The 27,181-nt window shown below is 54.0% G+C and overlaps 1 protein-coding gene across 1 annotated transcript in view; it reads left to right on the forward strand.

Annotated features, from left to right (window-relative positions):
- RTN4RL1 (reticulon 4 receptor like 1) overlaps positions 1-26,062 on the forward strand; it is a 29,314-nt gene extending 3,252 nt beyond the window's left edge. Inside the window, exon 2 of the mRNA XM_021551027.3 lies at positions 24,037-26,062. Within this exon, the coding sequence (XP_021406702.1) occupies positions 24,037-25,391 (1,355 nt within the window). The 3' untranslated portion in view covers positions 25,392-26,062. The remainder of the gene's footprint in view (positions 1-24,036) is intronic.
- The last annotated feature ends 1,119 nt before the right edge of the window (positions 26,063-27,181 follow it).

Raw genomic sequence — 27,181 nt, forward strand, 5'->3', positions numbered from 1 at the left:
ATGCCCCAAATCGAGACACCCTTGGGTGACACTCATCCCCACCCCAGGGACCTGCTCCAGCCTCCCCCAAACAGCCAAAAACTTGGGCTTTGTTTGCAAAGTGCAGTTCCAGGGTTCAGCTGTGATCAGTAGAGACTTGGGTTATTAAGAGCAGATTATGTTTGCAGAGCTCTTTGGGGGAGCAGCAGCAGCACAGACACCCACACCCCAGCAGCGATGGCTGTTGTTTGGGCTGCCAGTGGGTTGGGATGGGCGAGGTGATGCCCTCGTTCAGAACCCACCAAAGGAGGCTGAAGTCTCATTTAAGAGCAGCTGCAACAAGTGGGAGGCTGCAGGGAGAGCCACGAGGCCAGGAGCAGGAGGGATCCTGGTGGGAGTCAGTGAGGAGGAGCTGGGGGTCCGTGTGCTGGCATGGGCAGGGGTGCAGGGCATGGCCTCAGGAGCAGCACTGGGATCCAGGAGCATCTGTGCTCTCTCCTGCAAGGCTGCTCTTCCCCTGCTATTTTGGGTGATGCTGCTCCAGCCCAAGGTGGAAAGAGCTGGCTCAGCCTCAGGATCCTGTGCCAGCAGCAGGGCTGGTGCTGTCCTCGCTCTGGGTGTCAACAGCACGTCCCATCTCCCAAATGGAGGAAGCACCGATCCCCCCGATCCCCCTGTACCATCCCTGCGGAACAGCATCACCATGGAAACCCACAGCCCTGCGCCTGCCGCCCGGCAATCACAGGGGGGACACTTTTAGGAGAATTATTTTTACTGATGACAAATGGTGAAGGCGCGGTGCTGACAAAGGAGATGAGCCCGGTGCTGGGCACCATCGCGTGTTCTCCCCGTGGCCGCTCTTTCTCCTGCTTTTCCCGCTGAGGGCACACGCTGATGGGGCAGCCGTGGCTCTGCCCGGGTGTTAAGTGCGGGCAGGGCGAGCGGCAGATGCAGGACGGGAAGATGCGGGGGGCAATCTTCTTTGCTCAGATTAGGATTGGGGGTTATTAAGCGGAAAATGCTCCATTTGGTGTAGAAAGCTCCTTTTCCTTTTATAACAGCATATGTGCCCCGCTGGCTGCTTGCTTCCCGGTGGTGCTGGCACAGCGGCTCGGAGCAGGCACGGCAGCTTGGAGCCCGCCCAGTTTTGGTGAGCAGCTTTTAGAGATGCTCCTGCCTGGGCCGGGAGAGCCGTGGCTGCTCTGGTGGCTCACGGTGCCAAAAGCTGGCTCCTGTCACGGCTGTGTCTCTCGTGGCCAGCGGGATGGGGCGGCAGCGGGATTTGGCCCCGGAGAGGTGCTGGCACAGCAGGTCCGTGGAGGTCCAGCGTGGATCCGAGCAGATCCCGTGTGCTGGAGCCGGAGGGTGTCCGGGGTGCTCCACGTGCTCCCCGAGTCCCGGCATCGCCATCACACCGGGAGGATGCAGCCGCTGGTTTTTGGGGAGGGAATTTGGCAGCTGCTGCTCTGGCAGGGCTCCTTACGGAGCAGCCCTGCAAGCGGAGGGGAGGTGCCAGCGGCTCCGCCAGCCCCGTGTGCCGCACTTGGGAACCGCTTTCTATTATTATTTTTTTTTTTTTCCAGCTGCATTTGCACCAGCGTTTGCATTGGCTTGCTTGGGGAAACCCCATCCCCGTGACCGCGGGACCCCCGCGGTGCCACCCGAGGGGGTGCAAAGCCCGTCCTTGGGCACGGAGAATGTCACGGGGCTGGATTTTGGCCCGAGGTGACCTGGGTGAAGATCTTGTCACCCAGCTGGGTATCCGTGTGCTTGCACCGGGCAGATCCCTTCTGATCCCCGCGGGGGGAAGGCAGAGGGGGACAAAAGCTGCATCCTCTGCCGGCTCCTGCCTCCCTGAGCCTCCCTCCTTCCCTCCCCGCTGCCTCCAAATTCGGCATCCCATCGGGTGCTGGATCCAGCCACCCTGCGGGAAGCACAGCGGAGCCAGCAGAGGGGTTGGGATGATCCCCCCTCGGCAGGGAGATGCCGGGGTGTTTGTGCTAACAAGCCCAGCGTATTATAATTCCAATGGAATTTAAAAAACAAAATAGTCCTCAGACAAACGACTCTGCAGTGCCTCTGCCAGGGCCTAAGATCTGCTGCTATCTATTTTTTAATAATTGAGGGTAATAAATATGTATTTCTTTCTCCTTTCTCTCCGTACGCCGCAGCTTGTCAGCTCCCTGCGTCTCTCCTCTGATCAGACCCCATCTTTGCCGCGCGGAAAGGAAAAGAAAGGGGAAAAAAAGAAAGAGAGGGGAGAAAAAAAAAAAAAAGATTCTTTAAGCAAAAAGGATTAAAGCCTTGAAAGTAGGTCTGCCCGAGCTACTCGGCTCTTCCTGCTCCCTGCCAGCCGCAGACAGGGCCAGGGACAAGAGGAGCATCCCCAGGCGGTGGAATCCGTCCCCGCGGGGTGTTTTTGGGTGCAGATCCCGGCAAATCCCCCGGGGAGCGGGGCTGTGGCTGGGCAGAGCCGCCGGGTAACTTGGCAAAGCGCTGCTCAGAGCCAGTCCTGCTCCGGCGGCAGATATTCCCCGGCTTATTATTGCCTCTGCTTTTCAGATGGAGATGTTGGCTCGAAGACGTGCAGGGGGTTTGGCAGTGGGGCTGAGCCCGGGCCAGGCTCCGGGACCCCCCCGGCTTCGGGATGCTGGGGCGGAGGAGGCGCTGGTGTGAAGAAGGCGGCTATTTATAGCTTCCCTCGGCTTTTGTTCCTTTTCCAGTAGAGCTCCTCTCGAAATAGAAACAGTGCCGACTGCGCGGCCGCTCCCGGGGCCCAGCCTGGATGCGGGGGGCATCTCCCAGCCCGGAGCGGGGGGATACCCCAACCTGTGAGATGCTTTTGCCTTGGGCATCCTCCCGTCCCGCATCCCTCGAGGCGGGTGTGGGATGAGGGGTGGAAGCTGCCCCGGCGCTCCCCCCGTGTGCTGGTGATGCTCATGCCGACCCCGAAAGGGATGAATGGCACTGAGGGGAGCATCTCTGTAGGGTGACAGCGCTGGGTGCCCCTCGGGAGAGCAGGAGAATCCCTCGGGAACGCCCTGACACGGTCTGTCCCCGTTTTGCAGCTCAGTCGCTTCCTCTGCTTTTCCCTCCCAGCATCCAACAGCACCCCCTTGCTCCCCCCACCCCCCCCCTCCCCACTCCATCTCTGATCAATATAGCTGGGGAAAAACAAAACAAAACAAAGTAAATATTTAATACGATCCAGGGAGCCACAGCGAGCGCTCCCCCCGTCTGTCTCCTCCAGCAGCCGCTCGCAGCAGCTCCCCGGCCCTAATGAGCCTGAGTGCAACAGGGATCGATGGCAAAGGCAACCTCCGCACAGGGGTCAGCTCTGCCACATCCCCTGTGCTGCTCCGGGGCTCAGGCTTGGCCCCCTGCCCCCCTCCCACCCCCCCCCCAGGGCTGCCCACCCTCCTCATCCTCTTCCCCGTGCCCCGTTTCTCCTCTCGTGTGTCCTCTCTGTCATTTCCAGTTCTGCTGGAAATGGGAGGGATGAAGGTTCTGCTGCTCCATCCCAGCCACACGGGGCATGAGCTGTGTCAGGCATCAGCTCCAGGCTGGGGGCTTCCCTGGGGTGTGGGATGGGGCGTGTGTAGGGCTGGGTCCAGCGTGGGATGAGTGGAGCAGATCCCTTATGGAGACCCCAAATAATGTTAGAGCTGGCGCTGGCTTTTTAGGCAGAGCCAAGAGAGTGTCTGTGTTTGTGGTGGGACCAGGTGTGCCTCCTCCTCCTCCTCCTCCTCCTCCTCCTCCTCCTCCTCCCTCCTCCTCCTCCTCAGCCTCTCACCCCCTCAGCTGCATTCCCTGGCATCCTCCAGACACCCCAGGTGCTGACAGAGTTTGGGAAGTGCCAGTGCCAGGTAACTGGCAAGCTGGTCCTGGCGATGCCAGTGCAGGACCTGCCTCATCAGACTCTAGAATGTTTTCCCTGCATGTTTTCCAAGTTTGGATGGTCCCTGTCACCCCACACCAATGGAGCTGCCAGATTTCCTGTCCCCCTGACTCAGCTGCTCTGTGTTGGATGGTCCCCATTGTGCCCACCACCCATAGGAGTGGGACCAAGCTTTGCCCCCAGCCAGGCATTCCATCAGCTGGACCTGTGCATCCCCATGCAGCCCTATCCTGCCCTGGGGTCCCAGCAGGATGCAGAGGTGGCACACAGGAGACAGAACCCAGGAGGGGCACCAGGCTGTGCTCCTCTGCCACCACAACTTTTGTAAATTGTTATTCCATGGAAAAGTCAGTTGTCCTTGGTAACACCTCGGATGAACCCACAGCTGAATTCCATCCCTGGGATGTGGTGGGGGAATGCCCACCCCCCCTGACGCCCCTCATCCAGCACTGCCAGACCTCCAGCACTGCAAAGCCTCAGCCAGGCTGTGCCTGGGGATGGGAACTGCATTTACAGCTGGAAAACAACCCAGCGTGCCCCCAGCACGGGGCTGGGGATGTGCATCTCCTGCCTCCCAGGTGATGCTGCTGAGATCTTCCTGCTGTCAGCGTTCAGAAACACAGAATCACGGGATATGATTATCTGCAGGTGCTTTTATTGAGAGCTCTGGGAATCAGGGGTCCAGACCCAAATCTGACTCTGACATGGCTCTCGAGCTGAATGTATTTTATATTCTGTCCTTATATAACTTGCATATTAATTATTAAACTTATATTGTTCTATTGTATATATTGACATGAGTTTCTCCTGATCTTTCTTAGGTCACTGACCACAGTTTCTCATTATTATTCTTATGATTAAACAGTAATTCTAATTACTAAACAATCATCACATCTAACAATTATATCAACTATCACGTACTAGCTACACAGTGCAGTTCTAGCAAGCACAAGTTCTCCATGTGCTTAGGGTGTCTATTTTTCCAGGGCCTACTAAGCTTATTTTCCTGTTAACCCTAAATCCCCATGATTTTAAAACCCTTTTAGTATCACTGCAGCTCAGGGTCTCCTGGCAGGCAGAGGGCTGCAGAGGTGCCAGGGCTGACTCCCCCTGGGCAGTGCAGCAGTGGGAGCAGGAGCTGGGACAGCGGCGCAGGTCCTGCGTCACAGATGCAGCTTGTGGCAAAGTGCCGAGGAAGTTTTGCAGCAGCATTAGAAAATGTTGACATGTTTTTTGAAACAATTTCAGATCTGATATCTGCGCCAGATTGAGTTTGTAACCAGCTTTATTGTTTAAGCCTGCTGGGATTTCATCAAAGGCGTCTGCTGTTTACCCAGAACCATTTCATTGGAGAAAACAGCAAACAGACCTGCATTTCTATCTGATTTCACTTTTTCCTTTTCCTCCTGAATTTAAGTGCTTGTGAAAAGCATGGCTGATAAGGCAGAGCCGTGTGGATAAATCCCGAGGACTGGCGGTGGATGCTCTACCAGCTGCTCCAGCTTTATTAATAGACTGAAGGCAGTTGCTGGACCAGCTGCTGGGTGCCAGCCTGGAGCCAGGCGCCCGCCTCGGGGGCAGCTGGATGTCCCCAGATGGTTTTGGGATCTCCACCCCGGCAGGCTGAGCCGAGTCATGACTCCTCAGGATGCCGAAGGCTGGGAAGAAGATCCATCCACGCGGAGCTTTTTTAGTGCTCTCAGTGTGAATTCAGATTTCAACTGTGAGGGAGCCAATGCCTGTCCTTCCCCAGGGAGTGACCCCAGCAGGCAATGTGCTCTGTCACTCCCTGACAAGCCGGGCCAAGGCAATGCAACCACGGGAAGCAGAGAAGGATGAAGGAGAAACCAAACTAGAAAGGGGCTTGGTGTAAAATGCATCAATCCTTCTCTCACATCCCTGGGGAATCCAGTGGCTGCCAGCCTGTCTCTGTCTTTTGCCCATTGCTGACCTTGGAAACACACTGGAGAGGAGGATTTGGGGCTTGAGACAGAGCCCAAGAGGCTTTTACAAGGAGCTGACCCAGGGGCTGCAGCCCCCTCTGCTGCTGACTGCTTTGCCCCGGGCATCTTCCCACGGCTGCATCCTGGTCACCCTTCCCCAGCATTGTTTTCTACCTCACTTGGGGATGGTCTTGGTGGCTGTTCCCACTTTTCCTGGCTTTTGGGACAGAGACACAATGGGCTGGGGTTGGTGGAGTACATCTCACTGCCCTTCCCGGGGTCCCTTTGGCATCTCCCAGCTGTCCCAGGTGCTGGCACTCCCTGGGCAGGTTGTGCCAGTGGCACCTCGCTGGCACTCCAAGGGCTTGTCCTGCCCATCGATCACACCTGCACGGTGACAATGTAATTTTTATCTCCAGCTGTTTATTTCTCAGACAGAACTACTTGTAAATTCTGAGAAGAATATATATCCCTGCGCATGACAAATCCAGCACATGGCGATTAATCTGCCCTCTTAAGACCTGAATACGAAAGTGTCCCAGTGTCACTCCTGGATGGGGTGTCAAGCCCTGGGGCAGCACTTTGGGGATATGCAGGGACCTGATGGCAGAACGTGCCCAGGTCCAGGTGACGCTTCCCAAATACTTATTGCACTTCCTACCAGCTCCAGTGGTCCCTGACTGATATCCCAGCTCTCCACACTCAGGCTCCAGCTCCTCTTTTTTGGGAGGTTTATGCAAATAGGCCTTCTCTCTTTTTTTTTTTTTTTTTTTTTTTTTTTAATTCCTCGCTGCTGCTGCTCTGCTGTGCCCCAGATAGCAGAAGTGCTGAGGACAGGTGTTTGCGTCAGGTCCTGCGGCACCCGTGTCCGTCCCGCCCGGCCGAGGGGAGGAGGGATGTGCTGGGGGGATACCCCGAGGGGAAAGGGGGAAAGGGGCAGGGGGCAGCCAGCAGGACCAAGGATGGGCAGGGGAAACTCCTTTAATGGCTGCACTGCGCTAGTGAGGATGGGCATTGATGGCAGTGCGGGTCTGTTCCGAGCCCAAGCACGGCTCTGTCCCCAGTGAGGGGCAGGACAGGGATTGGGGTGTCAATTTGGGCTCTGCAGCATCCCACAGCCCCACTGGCAACACCCTCTGTGTGATAAAGCCTCTTATTTACAACGTCCTACTCGGGAGCATCTGGGAAGCGAAGCGCGTCATTTCCAGGGAGAGCAAAAAATGCTGCATATTTCAGTGTCTTTTGAATTTTTTAGGTTTCCCTGAACTGTGCTAATGGGTTGGTGGTGGTGGGGGGGAGCTGAGGGCCCAGCCCAGCTCAGCTCCCGGCCTGCCTTGCTGCTGTGCCGCGCGGCCATCGCTGCATTGCTGCTCTTAAAATATTCAGTGCTGTTGGCCACAATTTCACAGCGGGTCAAAGCGCGCCGAGCCAGCAAGAAGGAGGGAAAGTGTGACAAGGAGATTAACCCCGGCCCGGCAGGCCCCGGCCGTGCTCGGCAGGCTGAGCACGATGTGCTGCAGCCACCTCGTCCCGAGGGACCAGCAGAGAGTCCGGAGGGGCCACGACACCCAAAATCTCTCTGGTTGCCCGATCTCGCTGAGTTGGTGGCATCACCCTCAAAGTGGAGAAGGGGCATTGAGTGTTGGGAACGCTGCCTGCTCCAGGACAGTGTAGGTGAATGGAGAGGAGAGATCTCTGAGGCTGCTCTTGGGGTATCAGGTTTATTAGGGATGGAGAAATGTCTGCCTCGAGCTGCCAGACGCAGCACGTGGTGAGTCTTGAGGGGAGGGGAGAGGGGAGAGACAAGGGGATGCTCTAGGAGAGGGTGGAGGTCCTATGAGGGGGAAGATCCAAGAGGAGGGGAAGTTCCAAGAGGCTGTCTGGCCCCTCGGAGCCCCTTATCAGGGGGCTTCAAGGTGGGCTGGAACAAGGCTCGGGCCAATGGGGTTACAGGCACTTGATGTTTTAGGGGAGGGTTACACCTGCAGGGTGAACTGTACATTTTAGGGGGTGAGATGGAACAGTCCACTTGACCCCTGGACCCATCTGTAGGCAAGGGCATTGTCCAGCTAGCAGAGAGGACTGTTCTCATCCTGGCTGTGTTATTTATGAATAATTATATTTATCCATCCTTCCCAACAACTGAGAGCATTCAGAGTTGTGCTGGGAGGACTGAGCATCCCCTCCTTGTCCAAGCTGCTGCAAAGCAGGAGCTTAAGGGCAGTGGGATGAAGAGCTGAGCAACCTCCCAGTTCTTGGGGATGTTGCTGAGAGCCCTCATTGCTTTTCACCCCAAGAGGTTGTGGTTCCCAGGCCTTGCACAACCATCAGCTGGTGCAAACGGTGGAGCAGCAGATTTGCACTGCAAAGAGCAGCTGCTTGAGCCCTGCTTGCTGACAGGGATTTGGTAATCCTGTCGTCAGCCCGGAGTTTGCTCTCGGGATCGCTGGCTTTGGCTGCCAGGCTTTTCTAAGAAAACTTCTGAGGCTGGGGGAAAGAAGTGAAGCAAAGCACATGGTCTGTGCCCACCGTGCAAGGGGGATGCTGGGTGGTCTCTGTGATTCTGTGTGGAGCCCGGGGTGGATGAGGGATGCTGCCACAGGGAGAAAGTGTGTGCCAGGCTCAGTGCTGGAAGCCACGTGTTGTTCAGAAGCTGGAGACCCCCAGGAACCACCTCTTGTGTGGGCTGCACACCCTTGGGCTGGGAAACCCTGCATGGCCAGGTTGGCTGAGGCTTGCTCTTGTGTCTCCTGCACCTTCCTTGGATTCTTGGTCGCGTGCCACGACTTCAGAGCTCGCCACCAGCAGCACGGATGACTGCGTGGTGTCACCTGCAGGAAGCGCTGCAGCTGATGGGTGCTCTCCTGGGGTTTTAAGGGCACTGTGGCTGATTTATCAGGGTGTCTCCAGGGGTTACGGTCATGCCACTGGTCTCCACGGACAAGAGGTGGCCGCTGGGTTGGGTGTTCTGGCAAGGAGTTGTGACCATCCTGCTGTCCCAGGTAGCCACCTCCAACCTGAAGGCAGCCAGCCCTGTGGTGACCCCTCTGTCACTACCTCATCTCCAGACACACCCACTCATTCCCAAAATCACGCTTCCCAAGGGTGCAGGGGTGCGCTGGTGTCCCTGCCAGGCTTGGGGCTGGACCAGCAGTGCCCTCCTTGAGCCAGCCCCGTGGTCACCCTCCCACCCCCTGTGCCGGCAGCTGGCCAAGCTCTTCTCCCTAATTCTCCTTCATCCCTGTTAATGTTCCACCAGATGTTCTCATTATCCATTTAAACATATAATCCTCCCCCGAATCCCGCTAAGCTCCTGGCCTCCCCGATACCTCATGGCAGTGCGTTCCACAGGTTAATTATGCATTTTTAATTAATCACCAAGAAGAGGATGACCCATGAATAAGGGATATGAAGATCCTTCAACTGGGAATAGTTGGCAAATTGTCCCCAGGCGGGGCCATGCTGGTGTCATGGTCTCCTTGAATAACAAGACTAGCTCTAAAAATTTCTGCTTTGTGGATCTGGCATGACTGGAGGTTGTGACAGAGCTGTGCCTGTGTGGATGGGACCCCTCCTGTGCTTCATCTCCCCCTCCAAGTGGGGAGGAACCACATCCCCACCAGAGCTGTTTCTGTCCCACCTGGAAGTGATGGAGCAAGCGCAGAGAGAAGGAGGAGTGAGGCAGGGAGGGGAAAAAAAAATCACATGTTGTTTTAAAAAGGCATTTTTGAGTGAATGCTGAATAGGGTTTGGGAAAATTGCCTTAAAGGCCTGTTCTCTGCAGGGACGGAGCTTTTCATGGAGCAGGAGTATTCTGAAACTTAATTGCACATTTGCACGGGCTAGTGTTTTTATTTCTCTCAGGTCTCCGAGGTGGTCTTTGAAGATTGCTGTCTCTCTGTAATGGTTTTCTTTATCTCAAATAAATTCTGCACACCTGCGAGGTGGAGCTGCTTGAAAGAAATTATGTCGGAATTGGCTCTCGATTTAATAAATCTGCAAATGGAACTGGGATGCAGAGAGGCGAGGCGGCTGGTGGGGCTGGCTGCGCCTCCTCCCTGCTCCCCACCTCTCCTCTCCCTTCCCTTCTCCACCAGCCTGCTCTCAGCCCCGCCGTGGGCTGGGAAGAGTGTGGGGCTGAACAAAGCGAGTCCAGATCCTGCTTTTTCCCCCTGCTGAGGGGGCTCCAGCTGAATTAGAGACCCCTCTAATGCCCACCTGGCTGCCTCCTCCAGGAACGTGCAACCCTGGCACAAACCCATCTGCGCTTCCAAAAGCTGCCATTTAGATCCCCAGTTCTAACCTGATGGAGATGATGCTACAAGCTGAATGCCCAAGGGGTATTCCTAAGGAATGTCCTCAGGACCTTCCTTCCAGAAAGTCTGATTATCTTTCCTGGCCTCAGCTGGGAGCTGTGCTTTGCCCCTCAGCTCCTCCTGCAGCCGCCCATCACTCGCTGCCACCATTTCTCCTTCTCCAGGAGCCCGTTCCGCGGCTCCCCGGCTCACCAGGGGATGTTGAGCCAGCGCTCCATTTTGGAAGCAGCACGAAGCACTGGAGAAAAGCCCGTGGCAGGGCTGTGTGCAGGCAGACACAAATCCCCGGGCAGCCGGGGCAGCGTGTGCCGGGCAGCCCCGGCTGTCAGGCGGAGAGGGATGGGCGGCCGTGGGAGTACACAGACAGGTTAATGGCAGCCGTGGATGCTGCACAATTGGATTTCACCTCCCCGCTTCTTAAGGAACCAGCAGCTGTCCCTTGCTTAGATCCAACCCTCCTCCCGTGAGCCTCGGGATGAACTGTCACCCGTAGAAAGCTCGCCAAGGGCCATTCCAAACCCTCCCTCCCCTTTGCCGGCCTCCCCAGACACCAGGTTGCCCTCAGAGGCCGTGCCACCTCCTGTGCGAGCCCCGGCTGCTCAGGCTTCAGGTGAACAAGGCGCCGGGAGATTTTATTGCATTGCTGGATTTTGTTCCACTCTGTTATTCGCCACGATTGAATTTGCTGCACAGCCGGAGCTCCCTCGCCGCCCGCGCCGCTCCGGTGGGACCGTGACCTTGTCTGGGTGCCTCACTCAGCCCTTGGCTGGGTAATTCAGTGCTGGTGAGGGAGCTGGGCGTTCCTCAGCTTCCCACTGAGCATCCCGGCGTGGTCCCGCTCCCCTGCCTGAGCCAAATCCTCGCTCTGCTCCACTTTTAAGCGTTGACCTTGGAAATGCTTTCAGGGAAAGCGTCTGCCTTCCCAGCTCTCTCCTCTCTTTCCTACCTGATTATGTCCCTCTGTCCTCATCTCCCTGAGCAGCTGCTGAGGTTTCAACGCCGTGGGCATCACCGCAGTGCCTGAACCCCCTGTGCAAAGCATTCCCAAGTTTTAGTCACACTCGCTGGTTCATGGTGTCAGCTGGGAAACAGCATCTCACCTTCCTCCTGCCCTGCTCTTGCACTTACGTAAAAAACACCTCAGTTTCCTGAAAATGTAGTTTCTTGACTCCTTTGCTCTTTGGACAGAAAGCTGCGTGGCAGCAGAGCTGGCAGCATCCCACCTCTCAGTGCAGGTGGCCTTGGATCAGAGCAATCCTCTGTGGTGGCACCGATGCCACACCAGCACAGGACCAGACCCCAGCCCTTAACAGTGACACGGAGCCATTCCCGGGGCACTGGGAAATGAGGGGTCAGGGGGCAGAGCCACCCAGGAAAGCTGTGGGAGCCTGGTTCTCTCCGTGTTCACAGCGACAGCTCTTCTTCCCCACCAGCTGCGCCATGGCCGGTGCCCCGTGATTGAATTAGGGGGCTGAAACCCACCCCCCTCCCGGCCGGCCCCGGCGCGCCGGGCTCAGATGCTGAACTCGAGAGCCATAATTTAATAAATCTCAGGCAGACAGTGCTCCGAGATCTCTCGCCTCTTCCCTGCCCAGCCATGCACTGATTTATGCTCCCAGGTGATGGCTGGGGTTTTGCCTGGGATTTGTGGTCTTCCGGGGTGATCTTTTCCCAAATCAGGAGGCTTGTGGGGTGAGCTGGGAGCAGGAGCAGGGTGGTGCAGGCTGGGGTGAGTGTGGTGTTCATGTTCACTAGGCTGAGCCTTAATTTGGGGAGGAAGGAGAGATGAGGGGGGCAGAGGAACCCCATTCCTTACAGCAGCTGCCGCTCTCGGGCTGCCTGGGCACAAGGAGTTAAAAGTTGCAATTAGTAAAGTGCTGACGGTGGAAAGGTGGGGTTGAAACAAGCGGCACTAAATGAATCCTGAAAGGTTATTCCAATAAGCAGCAGCACAGCTTCCAGCTGCGCTCACTTTCCTGGGAGCTGGGGGACCAGGGAAGGGATCCAGGATGAGAGATACCAGGTGGGATGAGGGATGTAGCTGCAGGATGCTCAGGTGCCAGCAATGCCTGCCCGAGTGGAAAATATGGCAGGGGAATTAAAGCAAGAGGGGGAGAGGCCACCACACCCCAGGGAAGCTCATCCAGGGGTGAGTCCTGCCCGTTTTGTGCCCACGGTGGCTTTTCCACATGGTCCAGACCCTGTCACAGGCGTGGAGCCCCACGTGCACAGGGAATTTGGGGAGCGGGGTGAGCCACGCTGCTGGGGCAGGGAATCCTTGGAGTGTGGAGAGGGGTCTGCCAGCCTCGGCGGGGGCTGCAGGGAGGAGCATCCCGGGAAAGGCGTTGTTCTTCCAGCTGAGCAGACAGGAGCCAGCAGTGGCCTCTCCCTGCCAGACGTGGCTGTTCCAGCTCTCTGCTGGTGCAACACCACGGAGCTATTATTAGACTCCAATTTTCTGTGGGTAGCTCTGAACTCCCCGGTGCCTCCAGCAGCTCAGCAGAAGCCAGGGCAGAGCGGGATCTGCTGGCACTGGTGGGGACAAGGGTCCCTGGCGAGTTCAGAAGAGTGTGGATGGCAGTGAGGGGTGGCAGGGCCCCCCAGCACAGGGACATGGAGAGCTGAGCACCACAGCCGGGTCTGGAGCTGCAGAGCAAAAGGCAATGAGTGGTCTAACGAGAGGTTTGGCTGATGAGGAAGGCACAGAGCCCCTGGAAACACTCTTTGAGTCAGTGGCAGGTGAGAGAGATGCTGCCCCAACAGAGACATGGTCTACAGGGCTCTGCACCTCAAAGCACATCTGGATTTCACAGCATCACCCCAAAATGGAGCCACAGCATCCCCATCACTGCTGTCCTTGGCAGGAGGCACGTGGGAGCACAAAAGGGTTGTGGCACACTCACAGGACAGCCCATCCTGTGCCAGAGGAGGGCTGGGGCTGGGGTGCCATGGCATCTCCTTGCTCCCACCCTCTCCTAGCCTGGTTTCCAAGCAGGAGTGTTTAAATGCCTTTTATGTTGTGACTCAAATGATGAAAGGCCTGAAAATGGGACTAACAAAGACGAGTTGTACTTCAGAATAAAAAACCCATGAAAGCAGCAGATGCTGTCATAGGAATAAATTGTATCAACAGCAATCAGATGGGAAGTGAAAAGTCAGAATGGAGTTGCTCTGTCTTTCACGCTTCCAGTGAAAATTTATGGGTCCATGAATTTAGCCAGAGAATCAGGTAGGATGAAAGACTTTATCTGACGAGGCATTTCAAAGGATCTGGGAACCTCCAGAGATGTGGCCACTTGGACAGGGAAATGGGGCCCCTCAGTTTTAATGAGCATTTCAGTTGCCTTCCTTTATCCTTCTGCCAAGATCTTATTTTTGTTTTCTTTTCCCTTAAAATTGCCGATTTCCGTTCTTTGCGGTTTGTTTTAACTTTGCAAAACGTGCATCCGAGCAACACAACGTGAGGAGGAGGAGGGTAGAACATCCCCATCACTCCATCCAGCCCAACCTGTTGCTTCTCACCATAAACCCCTCCTAGCCCGGACGTTTTGGCCGCTGCAGGTCGGCACCACCGACCTTCAGCGTCTTCCCGGCCCTGCAATGATTTCCCATCTCCCCATCTCCCCTTTCCACAGCGACAGGATCCTACACAGGCTGTAATTAATAGAAATTAGACTGTCAGGACCTTGCAGCCCCATCCCGTAATTACTTGGCCTTGCTGTGTTGGAGGCTCAGGGATCGGCGGCGGGCTCGAGAGCTGCCGGTGATGGGAACACATCCCCTTATCAAGCTATTTTTATTAAGCTTTTAATGCAGGCATTTGCCTGGTGCTGGAGGATGTGCAGCATCTCCACAAAGTCCACTCCCAGAGGGATGTTCAGGGGGATATTTTGGGATGGAATACCGGCACTGGAGCTAGACAAAGCAGGATATTAGCAGAGTGCCGTGTCCTGACCACGTTCATCGCTTGCGCATTAATTCCCAGCACCCAACTGCTCCAAACATTCAGATTTTAGGCGTTGGCAAAGCCTTGCTGCTCAATCCTCAGGTCCCCCACATCCCCACGCACCCCAAGAGCTGTGTGGGAGAGTGACAATGCCCAACACCCAGCTGGGCTCATGGCATTTCCTACTGGCTCATTAAGCCTCCGAACGGCCCCGGATGCCGGCCAGAGGAGCAGCACAGCTCAGCTATTCACACAGCTCTGCTTTTATCACTGCCTTTTTCATGAGCTGGTAAAAAGTTCAGTGCAAAGCACAGGAGAGGCCTCTGAAAGGCAGCCGTGCTCATGACCCAGCATGCTGGCTCCAGTGGGGATGGGGTTTTGCTGGAATCTGCCGTGCTCGCTCAGCTGCTGACCCGCAGGGATGTTCACTTGGAGTGCTCCTGGCATCGCCCTGACAGGAGACCAAGGGCACAGGCAAAGGTGCTGCTGCCATTTTTGGGTGTGGGAGAGAGACCCGAGGCTGTGGGCTGGGCTCCAAATGACGCCAACACTTCTTTTTTGGTTGGGGGGAAGAAAATGTGACAGAGCCAGCAGCTTTGATGCCTGCCTGTCCGTCTCCTTCCCCCCTGCTGCAGGCAGAATGATGTGCTGCTGAACGAGGAAGAAGGTACACGCCAGGCTCCAATTTGCCCTCTTCTCCACCAAACACAAGGACATTCAGCAAATCTCAAATGCAGAAAGGCTGAAAAGGGATGATGACAGAGAGCCCACGCGGCACGGTACAGAATTCGCCTGTGGATCTCGGTGCCACCGGACACTGCTGGGGTCGGGACCTCGGCAGGATTACAAGTTTATAGGACTAATGCCCTCCCTATTAGCTGTGCTTGCATGAAACCATCTTTGCCTCCCTCTGTTGAGTTGCTGTCCACTCCCAGCTCCAGCCAGGTAAAGATCCATCCAGCACATCCCTGCTTTTCCACAGCCTCCAGTTTTTCCATCTCCTGTGGATGCGTGCTGGATGGGGCAGCCGAGCGTGCACTGAGAGCCCGGGCAGCTGTCACTTTGCTCTTCCATCTCATATTTGCTCAGTTTTGGCTGTCTTTCTGATCCTAAAGAAACCCTCCGTAGCTCCTGGCCAGCTGCTGGCAGGGAAGCAAGCTGGTGAATCTGCTTTCTCTACACATGAGCTTGTTCAGCGTTTGATACCGATCTGGCTGGTGCTCAGCTGGGGTGGGTTTTGTCATTTCATCTGCAATTGTTTTGCTGTAAAGCACCTCGAAGGGTTCACTCCCCGGCTGCTTTACAAAGGACACCGTTCTTATTACTGCTGTGAATGAAGTGCTTTGCATTTCTGTGAATGGGAAGGAAAACTTGTCACCTCGGGACAAAAAGGGAGTGGAAGTATCTGATGATCCCCTGAGACGCCTCAGACAATCCACTAAGCTCAAGTCATCCTCCTGTATTTCTTTCCTCGGGGGCAATTGGAATTATTAGTCCCTTCTCAAAGACCTCGAGATCTCCCTGTCCTTTGCCAGATTCTATCCCGGCTGCACTGCAGGCTGCTGGCAGGTCCTGCCAGAGCCCTGTCCTGTGCAGGGGACCAGCAGAGGCTGCCTGGTGCCCGCTGGGGTCAGGACAGCAGTGCCAGGAGCTGGTGAAACTCCTGTCCGTGCCTGCAATCCTGCTCAGAGTGTTCCCTGGTCCATGCCCTTCTCTCCCGGAGAAGCAGGAGCATCCTGGTGTGCACTGACACCTCCAGCCACAGCAGGACCCAAGCATTCCTGCATTCCAAAAAGGTCCCAGTGGCTTTGGAGATGCACGGTGGGGTGGGACACAGGGGCACAACAAACCCTGCAGCAGCCCCAGGAAAAGAGGATGGTCTGTCTCCTCCTCCTCTGTCTCCAGGGACAGGACATGGGGCAATGGTTGCACCAAGGGAGGTTTAGACTGGACATTAGGAAGCATTTCTTCACTGAGAGGGTGGTCAGACCTGAGAGGTGGCTGATGCCCCGAGCCTGTCAGTGTTCCAGAGGCATTTGGACAGTGCCCTTAATAACAAGCTTTAGCTCTTGGGCAGATGGAGCAGATTATCATTGTAGGTCTCTTCCAACAGAAATATTCTATCCCATCCCACCCCACCCCATCCCATCCCATCCCAGATCTGTCTCCAGCTGCTGCAAGCAGCAGCCCAGCCTCTGATTTAAACAGTTTTCTCCCAAAGCTGAGGTGCTGGGGTTGCTCCCTGTGCCTGCAGCTACAGGACCAGCAGCATCCCACTGCAGTTTTCCACCAAGGGCATCCCTGCGTGGAAGGTGTGCTCAGAATTGGGGTTAAGCAGAGCAGATTATTCTGGGAAAACACACTCTACGCTCCCTCTGCTTCTGCGTGTGTTAGTCCTGAAAGAAGCATTTAAATTAAATAAATTTCTATAGCCAAGTTTCAATCCCACAGCCACTTCTACCATTGACCTCCTTTTCCCCTCCTTTTTCTTTAGCTTGAGAGCAGGAGGAGGAGATGCAGACAGAGAGGAGTGCTAATTAAACAGGGAGTTCCACATTAGGGTACAAATCCTCTGGACTAGCACAAACCCTGCCAATTTCTGCATTTATTTATTATTTTTTCAGTAGAATTGTAATTTCCAATGGTGCCTCCAGCACCAGGAGAGAGTTCAGGGGCTGCTCTTGGAGAGGATTAGCACGCTGGAAGCATTATTACTTTCCTTCGCTGTGAATTCAGGAGTGATTCCCTGACGGCTGCACTCTATATAGAAGTGAATCGGTGCTAATTTGTTTTTTGAGGATCACACATCCACCAACATGTGAAAGACAATCCTGCTTCTCGATGTATATTTTGAGCCAGTGCTACAGCAAACAACGGAAAATAAGCAAGCAAAGGAATCCAGACCTCCCTCGCCCGGAAAGCCAGAGCTGGAAAGGAGCGGACTTTCATTATTTTTTGTCTGTGTGAGTTGGTTCTGCATCTTTCCAGAAGTATTTTGGGTTTTGGCCCTGCTGCCCATGGCAATAGAGAGCAGGGGTTTGGGCAGCTCTCACATGGAAAGCCTCAGGGACGCTGTGTTGGACGGGATGGCAGAGAGACTGAGCATAAAAGGCTCCTTCTATTTTCCTGTTAAACCATCCTCGGGTTTAACTGCGAGAGAGGAATAAATGAACTAATTGAATCTGTAACTATGGAGGGACTGGGCACCTGGCAGGGGAGCAGCAGCCCCGCCACCCATTGCTCCTCTCTCTTTATTTGTGTGATTCAGAGGGACATGGTCTGTGGGGAGATACCAGAGCCGGCTGAAATGGAAGACAAAGCTATTGTTTCAAACAGAGTTATTGATTTTTACATTATTACACTATGAAATTTATGGTCTGGTTTCAAACTGCAATAGGAGTTAATGACCACCATCCAGAAACTTCCAGGTGACCTTGGCCTTGACTTTGGTGGGGGAAGGTGAACATCTCCAGTTACCAGGTCAGCAAATGTAAATTGAAGATGCAACACCCTAAAAGACTGGATTTTCGGGTGCTGCTGACCCTGGGTCTCCACCCTGAGCTTGAGCTCACAGCAAACCCCAAGCTGGTTGACAGCTGTGATGGAGTGAGGGAATTGGACCTTCTCAGCTCCAAACAAAAGTTGTTCTTCCTGTTAAGCCACGTTTTTCCCCCAGCCAGAAACACAGAGCTCCTGAGCACGGTTCTCCATCCTCAGCTGAGCTCCCAGCACAGCTTGGCTGCCCAGGGGTTTGCTCCTTTCAGTCAGAGCTGGAGAAAAGCAAACCAAGGAGCTCTGGGATGGGTGAGGAGCACCCAGGGAGAGGAGGCAACACAGCCCAGAGCAGGAGAAACCCTGTGAGAGGGGAGAGCAAAGGGCAGTGCCCAGAGCAGGCAGCCCGTTCCTGATTCCAGCTCTCCCTTCTCGGTCACAGGAGGAGGATTTGCTTTCAGAGTGACCAAAAGGACATTTGTACCAGTTAACACATGAGATACTGGTGACACAGAAGGCTTTGCAAAGGTACTCCCCAGTCTACAGCCTTTTCCTGGCTTTTCTTTAAAAGGTACCTCCTGATGCATCTTTTGGCACCAGTCTCTTCCCAAAGCTTTCCTTTGCACGATTCCTTCCAAATTTCCTTGTATGCTTCTTCCTGTGGGAACAGTGTTTCCACTTGCTAGCCAAGGAAGGCAATTTCCAGCTGCTGGAGAAGGATTTTTTTTTCCTTGTAGTGCCATCTCCCTGGAACATCCCTGATGCTGCACCCCGAGCTAAAGTCGTGTGAAGCCAGTAGCCTCCAAGCTCATCTTCTGCCTCGGAGGTCATAATTGCCATTAAATCACAGCTTGCCTAACCAAATTATGCAAAACCGAAATTATCTCCAATGATTTTTATGTTGCTGAAATGTTCCAGAACTGCCGGGGTGATGACTGGGGGATTGGGAGCAGCTGTCACTCCATCAGAAACCATAACTCCAAACAGCTGGGATCTGTCAGTTATTTATGACACCGGTCGCAAAAAAAAAAAAAAAAAAATGATGAAGGTGGATGGGTGGCTGCCACTGTCTGGCTGAAAGGCAGCTCGTGCAGGAGCAAAGCTTCATGTTGTGTCCTGGTGCTGGGAGCTGCAGCTGATGTTTTGGGAGCAATGCCAGTGAGGATGTTCCTGCTGCAGGACCGTGGGGCAGCACCTAAGGGGCTTTGCACAGAGGCTGAAAGGGAGCTGCTGCTCACTGGGGAATTCAGGCTTTGTGACAGTCAGCATGGGCATGTTTATTGTATCCTCTGTGTTGAAAAAATAAAAAAACAAAAGAGAGAATAAGAGGACCCTGCAGCTGCTAAGCAGAGTCTGATGCTGCTTTGTTGAACCGTCCCAGATCCTGAGTTTGGCTCTTGGCTCGTGCCCAGTTGCTTTTGCCACTCTGTCCTTGCCTTTCATCGTCCTTCACTTAGCTGATGAAATTGTGAGCATCTGAGGCTGCTTTTTCTCCCTAAACAACAGTTTCTCTCTATGTGAACATCCAATTCTGAGGTCGTTCCCAAGTTTCAAAGTGTACTTTCCCCCCGGGGGTTGTAGTCATGTCTTTGTGCACCAGCTTGTTAGGGGTGGATTTTGAAAAATCCTTTGATAGATTCAGGGTGGGAGCAGGACAGGAAAATCTCTGTCTAGAGCTCAGTGAGGTGCTGGTGTTAGAGCAGGTGTGAGTTTGGCCTCAAAAGAGGGTGACTGATGAGGAAGCTTCTCCCTTTTTGATAATCCCGCCTGTGAGCAGATGCTTTCTCCCCACTTGTAGCGCACTCCGGTTAAGTATTATTATTTATATTATGTAGTAGCTATACATAGTGTTTTATGGCAGTAAAGATACATAAATCAGCAACCAGAAGACGAGGGCTTTGCTCTAAAGAGCTTATAAATCTAACAGCTTGAGCAGCCCTGGTAATGGACACAGTAAGCAGGCAGTCAAGTTGCATGTAGACATGAGCTAAGATGGGTCTCCCAAAGCAGATGGTGGGTTTAGGAGAGATTTGGAAGAGAAGCAACCTGCTCCACCCTCGAGAGCGGATTCTCCTGCTGGAGAATTAGACAGGCTTTGACCCATATAAGCTTGTCCGGGTGGAGAGGTGAAAATACCCATCTGAGAGAAGCAGCTTGCCAAGAGGGAATGGGCTGGGGGTGCTGGGGTTTGTGGCAGGGGGTGTCCTGCAGTGCATCCCCCCAGGGACAAAACCATCCTTGTCCTAGGTGATGTCTTGGCCCCGAGTCTGAGCCTCCTAATGAAAGTAAGGGGCACCATGTTCTAAAGAAACCGAGTCCCTGCCTGGCTTAGAGGTACAGTGAAGTGTTCTAAACCTTAAAAAGCAAGAAAAGTGCTGGGGCAGGTACACATGGCTCTCAGAGCAAGTGGCACTGCAGAGTCAAGAGTCCCTGCCGTGGTGGCAGAGAAGTGCTCCAACCCTTCAAACCATCTGTCTTTGATCTTGGGTATCAAACTAGGGTTTGTTGTTCTTTTTTTCAAATTTCTTCCTGTGCTGGCACCGGCCTGGGAGGAACCTGGTCTGGGCTGGAGAGAGATGTGCAGTGTCTGGCCGATCCTGCTGGCTCCGGGTGTCTGCATTCTTCTGGCTGCCTTCAGCTCTTGCACAAATTGAGGCTTCACGCTAAATGCATTACACTGTATAACAATTAATCCCGTGCTACATATAGAAAGTCCTTACTCATCAATAATGCATGTGGGAGGAGTGATTTTCACTCTCAGTAATAAGGCTAAGACAATGGAAACAAGCAGGTAATGGAGAACATTTATAACGATGTTAATCTAATAACGAGTCTAATGCTGTTAAAAGTAAGACTGCAAACTGGACGCATCCAAAGATAAATTATTTCAAGCATTCATTAACTGATGCCTAATTAATGCCCAATTAGAGGGATGTTACATGGGAAATGGTTTGGACAGTCAGACGAATTCATTGCAATCACTGAAACCTCAGTCAGAAGCAGGAGGCAGCAGAAGGACGCGGCGAGCAGAGGCTGGGGTGACACAGCACGTCAGTGGCAGGAAGGCAGGAGATAAACACCCCTTTGCTGGTTTTATCCATGTCAGCGGGGATTTGGTTTTACTCACTTCACCAGCAGGTTTCTGGAGGATTTTTCTGTGCTGCTTTTGAAGCTCTCCCTCCCCGGTGAGCTTCAACACTCGGGCTGGTGACCTTCTGTGTACCTCACAACCTTTACAAGATGAAGTTGAAAGGGCTGAGTCAGGAATAACAAGTTAGACAGGGTCAAACTCTCAGGAGAGCTGGGCTGGGGCCTCTCAGGTGTTTTCCAGTCTGGGAAGCCCAGTGAGACCCAAGTGCTCCTGGCTGTCACGCCCCAGTGGGATTTGGCGGCTGGATATCCCAGTGCTGGTGTTACCAGCCTCAGGAGCTTCATGGCTTCATGACCTCTTTGCTTTTTGGGGATCTCCTTCCCAGATCTAAACTGGGACCAATCCTAGACCATGCCAGGAGCAGCTTCTCACAGCACTAAGCACTCAGCAGGTTTTACAGGCTTGGAGGGAAGGCCTCCTTGATGAGACCACAGGCTTTGTGTGCATCCACGGGGAGTCCAGACCTTCACAGAATCACAGATTGCTTTGGGCTGGAAGGGACCTCAAAGAAATCTAGGGCAGGGACACCTTCCAGTAGGACCAAGTTGCTCCAAGTCCCACCCAGCCTGGCCTTGGACACTTCCAGGGATGGGGCACCACAGTTTTTCTGGGAAGCCTGTGCCAGTGCCTCACCACCCTGGCAAGGAAAATTCCTTCCTTATACCTAATGTAAACCTACTCCCTATCCAAGTCCTGTTGACCTTTACTTTTCTAACTATCCATCCTTCTGTTTCCCCATTCTCCTTACTCCCAAGATGCAGTAGGGATAAAAACTTCCTTGTCTTTTCTTCCCACCATCCTGTTCTCGGCAAGCTGAGAACCAATAACAACCCCAGCCTATCCTCACGGCCATCCCTGGCTGCAGGAATCCCATCTCTCTCTCTCCATAGGAGCTCCAGCCATTAACTCACAGCCGCCTGTTAATTAAAGAGATGGACTCAGTTCCCTCTGACCTTTACCTCCGGAGCTATCCCTGCAGGCAGCGAGCTGTTAAACGCTGCGTTCCCTTTCGGCAGGAGCCTCTACCTTGGCCATGCTCCAGGGAGGCCTGGGCTGCCTTGGTCCATCACCAAGCTTTGCTAACAGCCTCCTGTCATCACCATGCCTATACGTGAAATCCTGTATGCTCCCAGATCCCTGCCCGGCTCCACCTCCCGTCAGTAATCCCGTTAGCCTGGCAACTGTCGTGTCACGGAAGAGCGCATAAAACTGTTGTTTGGAAGCAATATGTAATCTTCCAACCTGCTGCGTGTAGCTGGGAGATGGTTTATTGATTCAGACCCTTGTGATTTGGTATTTGCAATAACAGACTCTGCATGTGGGAGATCGTCACAGCACTTGTGCCTGGCAGGGCTTTACTAATAAACATCAGACCTACAGAAGGCGCCGTGCTCCGGTGCCACCGAGGTAAGCCGGGGGACGTGGAGTCGTCCCACCTTGGTGGAGCACATCCTCGAATTAAAAAACCCAGCAGAATATATCTGCAAACATTGCTTTATCTCTCCCATTGTAGGATAATCACAATATCCTCAGGATACTGCTGTTTCCCGGGCTGTGAGTGGCAGCCAGGGCTCCCGTTTTGGCAGGGAGCTCTGGGTACTCAGCACGACGCTCCCACCAGCGCAGCCCCTCGCTCATCGTGCATAGGCACGACAGCAAAGCCAAAATGCTACGGCAGCGACTTGGAGAATGTTCCTTTTCCTACACAGCCGTAGGAGTTGTCGCGAATTCAGCGTTCCCGACTCACCAGCCCTTTTTGGCAGTGGCACAGGGATGAGACATCCCTCCTGGTAGCCCGTGCTTCGTTTCTGAAGGGCAGTGCCTGGAAGTCATCCCCCTCATTCCCATTCCCAGGCAAGGCTCGATCCGATGCTTTGGGCAGCAATGCTATTTTTTTTCCTATTAACCGCCCAGTCAGCGATGACTGGCTCTTACTGGTGATTTATGGAGAGTGAATAACCCAGTTTATCTAAAATATGTGGCAACTTTGCCTTGAAAGGACGGATCTAGATGGATGGGTCACCTGCTGTTAACTAAACGGCAATAGATCTGCATACCAGGGAAAAGGCGACGGCAACCACACAGTTACATTTCAAACACAATTAATAAGAAAACAGTGAGGTTTTTGTGCCTCCAACTTGTATTAGGCTGTAGGCACTGAAAAGAGGGACTGTAAAAGCCCAAGGGGTCCTGGCTCTTGGACTAGCTGGTGATAACGACGTGGAGTAATTAGAGATGAACTCCACTTCCACTCTCGTTTTTCAGATTAGTACAAGCTGAGTAGGACTCGTGGGCAGGATGGCACTGGCAGCTGTGCGCTGCTCCGCTGTTACTCCTTTTCCCCGTAAAGTCCAGAGGCAGAATTCATTAGACATGAGCAAATTTTGCATGTAAGAGGAAAAAGCCAAATCTAGGAGGAAAATCTGAATGAGAAATGACAAGTGTGGTGCAATGAGTCTGAAAAGCCACTCGGCGCAGAAGGAATAGCCTGAAAGCAAGCCTGGTGTGAGGAGTGGGAGCGAGACAGGAGCGGGGCGGCGAAACCGGAGCTCTGAGGAGCTGAGCAGAGGGAGGGGATGATTCTGCCTCGTTCTCTGCTGCGAGAAAGCCCCAGCCACAGGCACATTCTGTAGCATTAGAGGATGCAATATGCTTTGCCACAGGACATCCATTTAAAAATATGTCTGAGCATCCCACTTCCAAACGGAGTTTTCAGCTCAGCCTTTTCCACCAACTGCTGACAACATATTTCCCTGTAAATCACTCGGGTTTCGGGGTGGATGGTGGTGTCTAACAACTGTAGTGAAAGGAGACGGTGGGGATGGGTCTGTGCCTTTGGGGGATGCACTGCACACGTGTAATTTTAGGTAGTTCACTGGGAAGTGCTGAACCTCCGCAGCTTTTCCTCTCCGATACGTGCAGGCGATTTAACAGATGCATTTCAGGAGGAGTGAGGGTTTGAATTGCCTCTGTTTGCTCTCACACCGCGGCGTTTCCTTGCCTGCGGCCAAGGGGCTCTGCTGCCTGCGCGAATTCTCAGCGAGAAAGTTTCTCCTGCCCGTTCGGGGCTGCGAACACGAGCAGCCGCCTGTTGCAGGCAGGGAGAGGAGGCAGGGAGTACTCCACACATCACGTTTCAGCTGCCGTGGGTGATGAGCCTACTCATCACAGCCGCGTGGGTAATTCATGAGCAGAGAGGAGGGCTGAGCTAATTGGGGGCGTTTTTCACCCGGAATAGTCTCCGCAGCAGCGATGGGTGGGCGGGAGGTGCCCGGTTCCCGCTGACGCCGCTCTCCCCTCTCTCCGCACAGGGGGGTTTGCGGAGCTGCTGCTGGTGCTGCTGGGGCTGAAGGTGCCCGGTGCCCTGGGCTGCCCCACCGACTGCGTGTGCTACCCCTCCCCGATGACCGTCAGCTGCCAGGCTCACAACTTCGTCACCATCCCCGAGGGCATCCCCGAGGACAGCGAGAGGATCTTCCTCCAAAACAACCAGATCACCTTGCTGCTGCGGGGCCACTTCAGCCCTTCCATGGTCACCCTCTGGATCTACTCCAACAACATCACCTTCATCGACCCCAACACCTTCGATGGGTTCATCAACCTGGAAGAGCTGGACCTGGGGGACAACCGCTATTTAAGGGCTTTAGCTGCAGACACTTTCCAAGGGCTGGTGAAACTCCACGCCTTGTATCTGTACAAGTGCGGGCTGAGCTCTCTCCCCAGCGGGATTTTCGGTGGCCTCCACAACCTGCAATACCTTTACCTGCAAGACAACCACATTGAGTTCCTTCAGGATGATATTTTTGTTGACTTGGTTAACCTCAGCCATCTTTTTCTCCATGGAAACAAGCTCTGGAGCCTCCATCAGAACACGTTCAGGGGACTAATAAACCTGGATCGGCTCCTCATCCATCAAAATCAGCTGCAGTGGATTCATAGGCGGGCTTTTCATGACCTCCGAAGATTGACCACCCTTTTCCTGTTCAACAACAGCCTCTCGGAGCTGCAAGGGGACTGCCTGGCCCACCTGGGAGCCCTGGAGTTTCTCAGGCTGAACGGGAACCCGTGGAGCTGCGACTGCAAAGCCCGTTCCCTCTGGGAATGGCTGCACAGGTTCAGAGGCTCCAGCTCCAGCGTCATCTGCGAGTCCCCCGAGCAGATGCACGGCAAGGACCTCAAGGTGCTAAGAGCAGAAGACTTTAGGAACTGTTCAGGGTCCGAGTCGCTCCACCAGATGAAAACACACACCTTCTCTACGGCGGACAGAGGAGCCTCCAAATCCCACCACCCTCACCACTCCTCCAAGGAGAAGGGGAAGGAGCGAGGGGCTGAGAACAGTTTGCACAGCAACCAGCCCGCCGGCTCCCGGCCGGGCTACCGCAAACCCGGCAAGAACTGCACCAGCCACAAAAGCCGTAACCGAACCTCCAAGCCGGTGTCCTTGGGGCCGCGCAAAAACGGGCAGGAGGTCCTAGACTATGTGCCTGATTATCAGCACAAGTACAGCTTCGGGGCCATGCCCACGCTGTCCCCCAGGCGCAAGGGTAAGTGCACCCGGCGGACGCCCATCCGCCCGCCCAGCGGGGTCCAGCAGGCCGCCGGCTGCCCGGGGCTCAGGGCGTCCCTCCTGGTTTTTATGGTGGTGTTGGCGGCCGTCATCCGCTGAGCCCCCCAGCCCCGGCCGCGGACGGAGCGGAGCTGTACTGCCACCAATCTACAAAGGACCAGAGTTTCTTTTCTTCTTCTTTTTTTGTACGTGGCTCAGCGTTGGCCTGGCGAAGGGAAGAACGTTGTCTCGGCTTCTGAGGGTTGTCTCCGTGCCCGGCCGGACTGTGCCGAGCGCAGCGGGAGCAGATTAAAAGGCATTATCACACCTTGTCACAAACAGCCTAACCGAGCACCTACAACAATGACAACAAAAAAGCCAACCTTACAAAAAGCAGATAACAGGGATGGTAACCAATGCGTCGGTGACAGCACCCAGACAAATGGACTGTATCCATGCTCTTGTGAAATCCCGTTCATTTGAGAGCGCTCCAAACGACCCCTCCAATTACCTGAAGGAACATAATTGCTGTAAAAACCATCACCGATTAAGCCTACACTGTTTCTCTCTGAAAGTGAGTGCAAGGACACTGATACCGATGTAATCAGGACATTTGGTTCTCCCACGTTTTAGCCCTTTTGGCTCCAAACCCAGAGGCCAAAGTTGGCTGGGAATCTCTTAGAAGACAATCTCAAACCCCTGAATATCTCAGGCATTACAGCAGAACAGGGCTTGCCTGCTGGGCTTGGAGTAGCCAACAACCAAAGGAAAGACTGATTAGAGGTGGAATTAAACAAAAAAGAAAAAAAAAAAAAGAAAAAGAAACAAAAAAAACAAACCCAACACATAAAGAAATGAGGTACCTGCAGGAGGTGTGTTTTTTGTAACCATGTTCACACATCTGAGAAAAAAACCCCAACAATTGCACAGGCTCCCCCTATTCCCCCTCAATTATCCATATGTATGTCTTACAATGTTTATAAACTATATGGAAACTGTATCTTCAGAACTAAGGATTGTATTATTGAATTTATAGCAGACCAGTATATGATTTTTTTTTTTCCTTGAGAAAACAAACCGGCAGCAGTGCCTACAGATGCTGAAAGCCATCGGGCGGGCTCAGTACACGCGGGGGAACCACAACGGACCAATGTTCTCAGCAATTCAGAGCACTAAACTTTGGGAGGGGTTGGGGGGTGGTTGTGTGTGATGCAGCAAAGTCCATACCCAGAGAGCCAAAATTCACCCTTACACCCTAATTTGTAACCGGTGCGGGGGGAGAGAGAGATTAATTAGCCCAAATAAATAGAGCTGCAGAGCTCTGTCTCCGGAGAGCACTCGAGGCCCCGGGGAGGAATGGGGCTGGTTTTGGGGCTAGAGGCAGACAGTGGCTTCCCAGCCGTGGCAGTGGCGTGAGGACCTTTATAGCTGGACTAAGGTTTTCACTGGGGCAGCAAGGAGCAGCTCCCAGGCTGCAGATAGACCTGACAGAGTCAGGAGGGGTTTTGTTTCTTAAAAGGAACAGATTCTGGAAGAGTGAGAATAGGGAGAAACTACAGCTTGTAGAGGACCGGCGAGAAGCGCGGTGCCCGAGGGTTCTGGTCCATGGCAGGAGAGAGGAAATCTGTGGTCCAAGAGAGCTGTACAAAGGGGGTGGTGGGGAGGTGGAGGAGAGGGAGCAGGACATCCTGTTCCCCTCTTCCTGGGTTAAACCATGTGCTGGAAGGATGTGTTTGCTGGTCGGGGGCATGGCAGAGCCGGCAGCTCCACCAACAGCAGCCCGTGGGCTCGGGGAGGTGCTGCCCAAATTCTGCAGTTGGTGTGAATTCCTTGTCAGCGTGGATATGTGAGACCAAACAGACACTGAAGTTAATGAAACAAGGGAAATAAAAGTGATCTTGGACAAGAAA

The sequence above is a fragment of the Lonchura striata genome, chromosome 19, assembly GCF_050655825.1.
Source record: "Lonchura striata isolate lonStrDom1 chromosome 19, ASM5065582v1, whole genome shotgun sequence".
Taxonomy (NCBI): domain Eukaryota; kingdom Metazoa; phylum Chordata; class Aves; order Passeriformes; family Estrildidae; genus Lonchura; species Lonchura striata.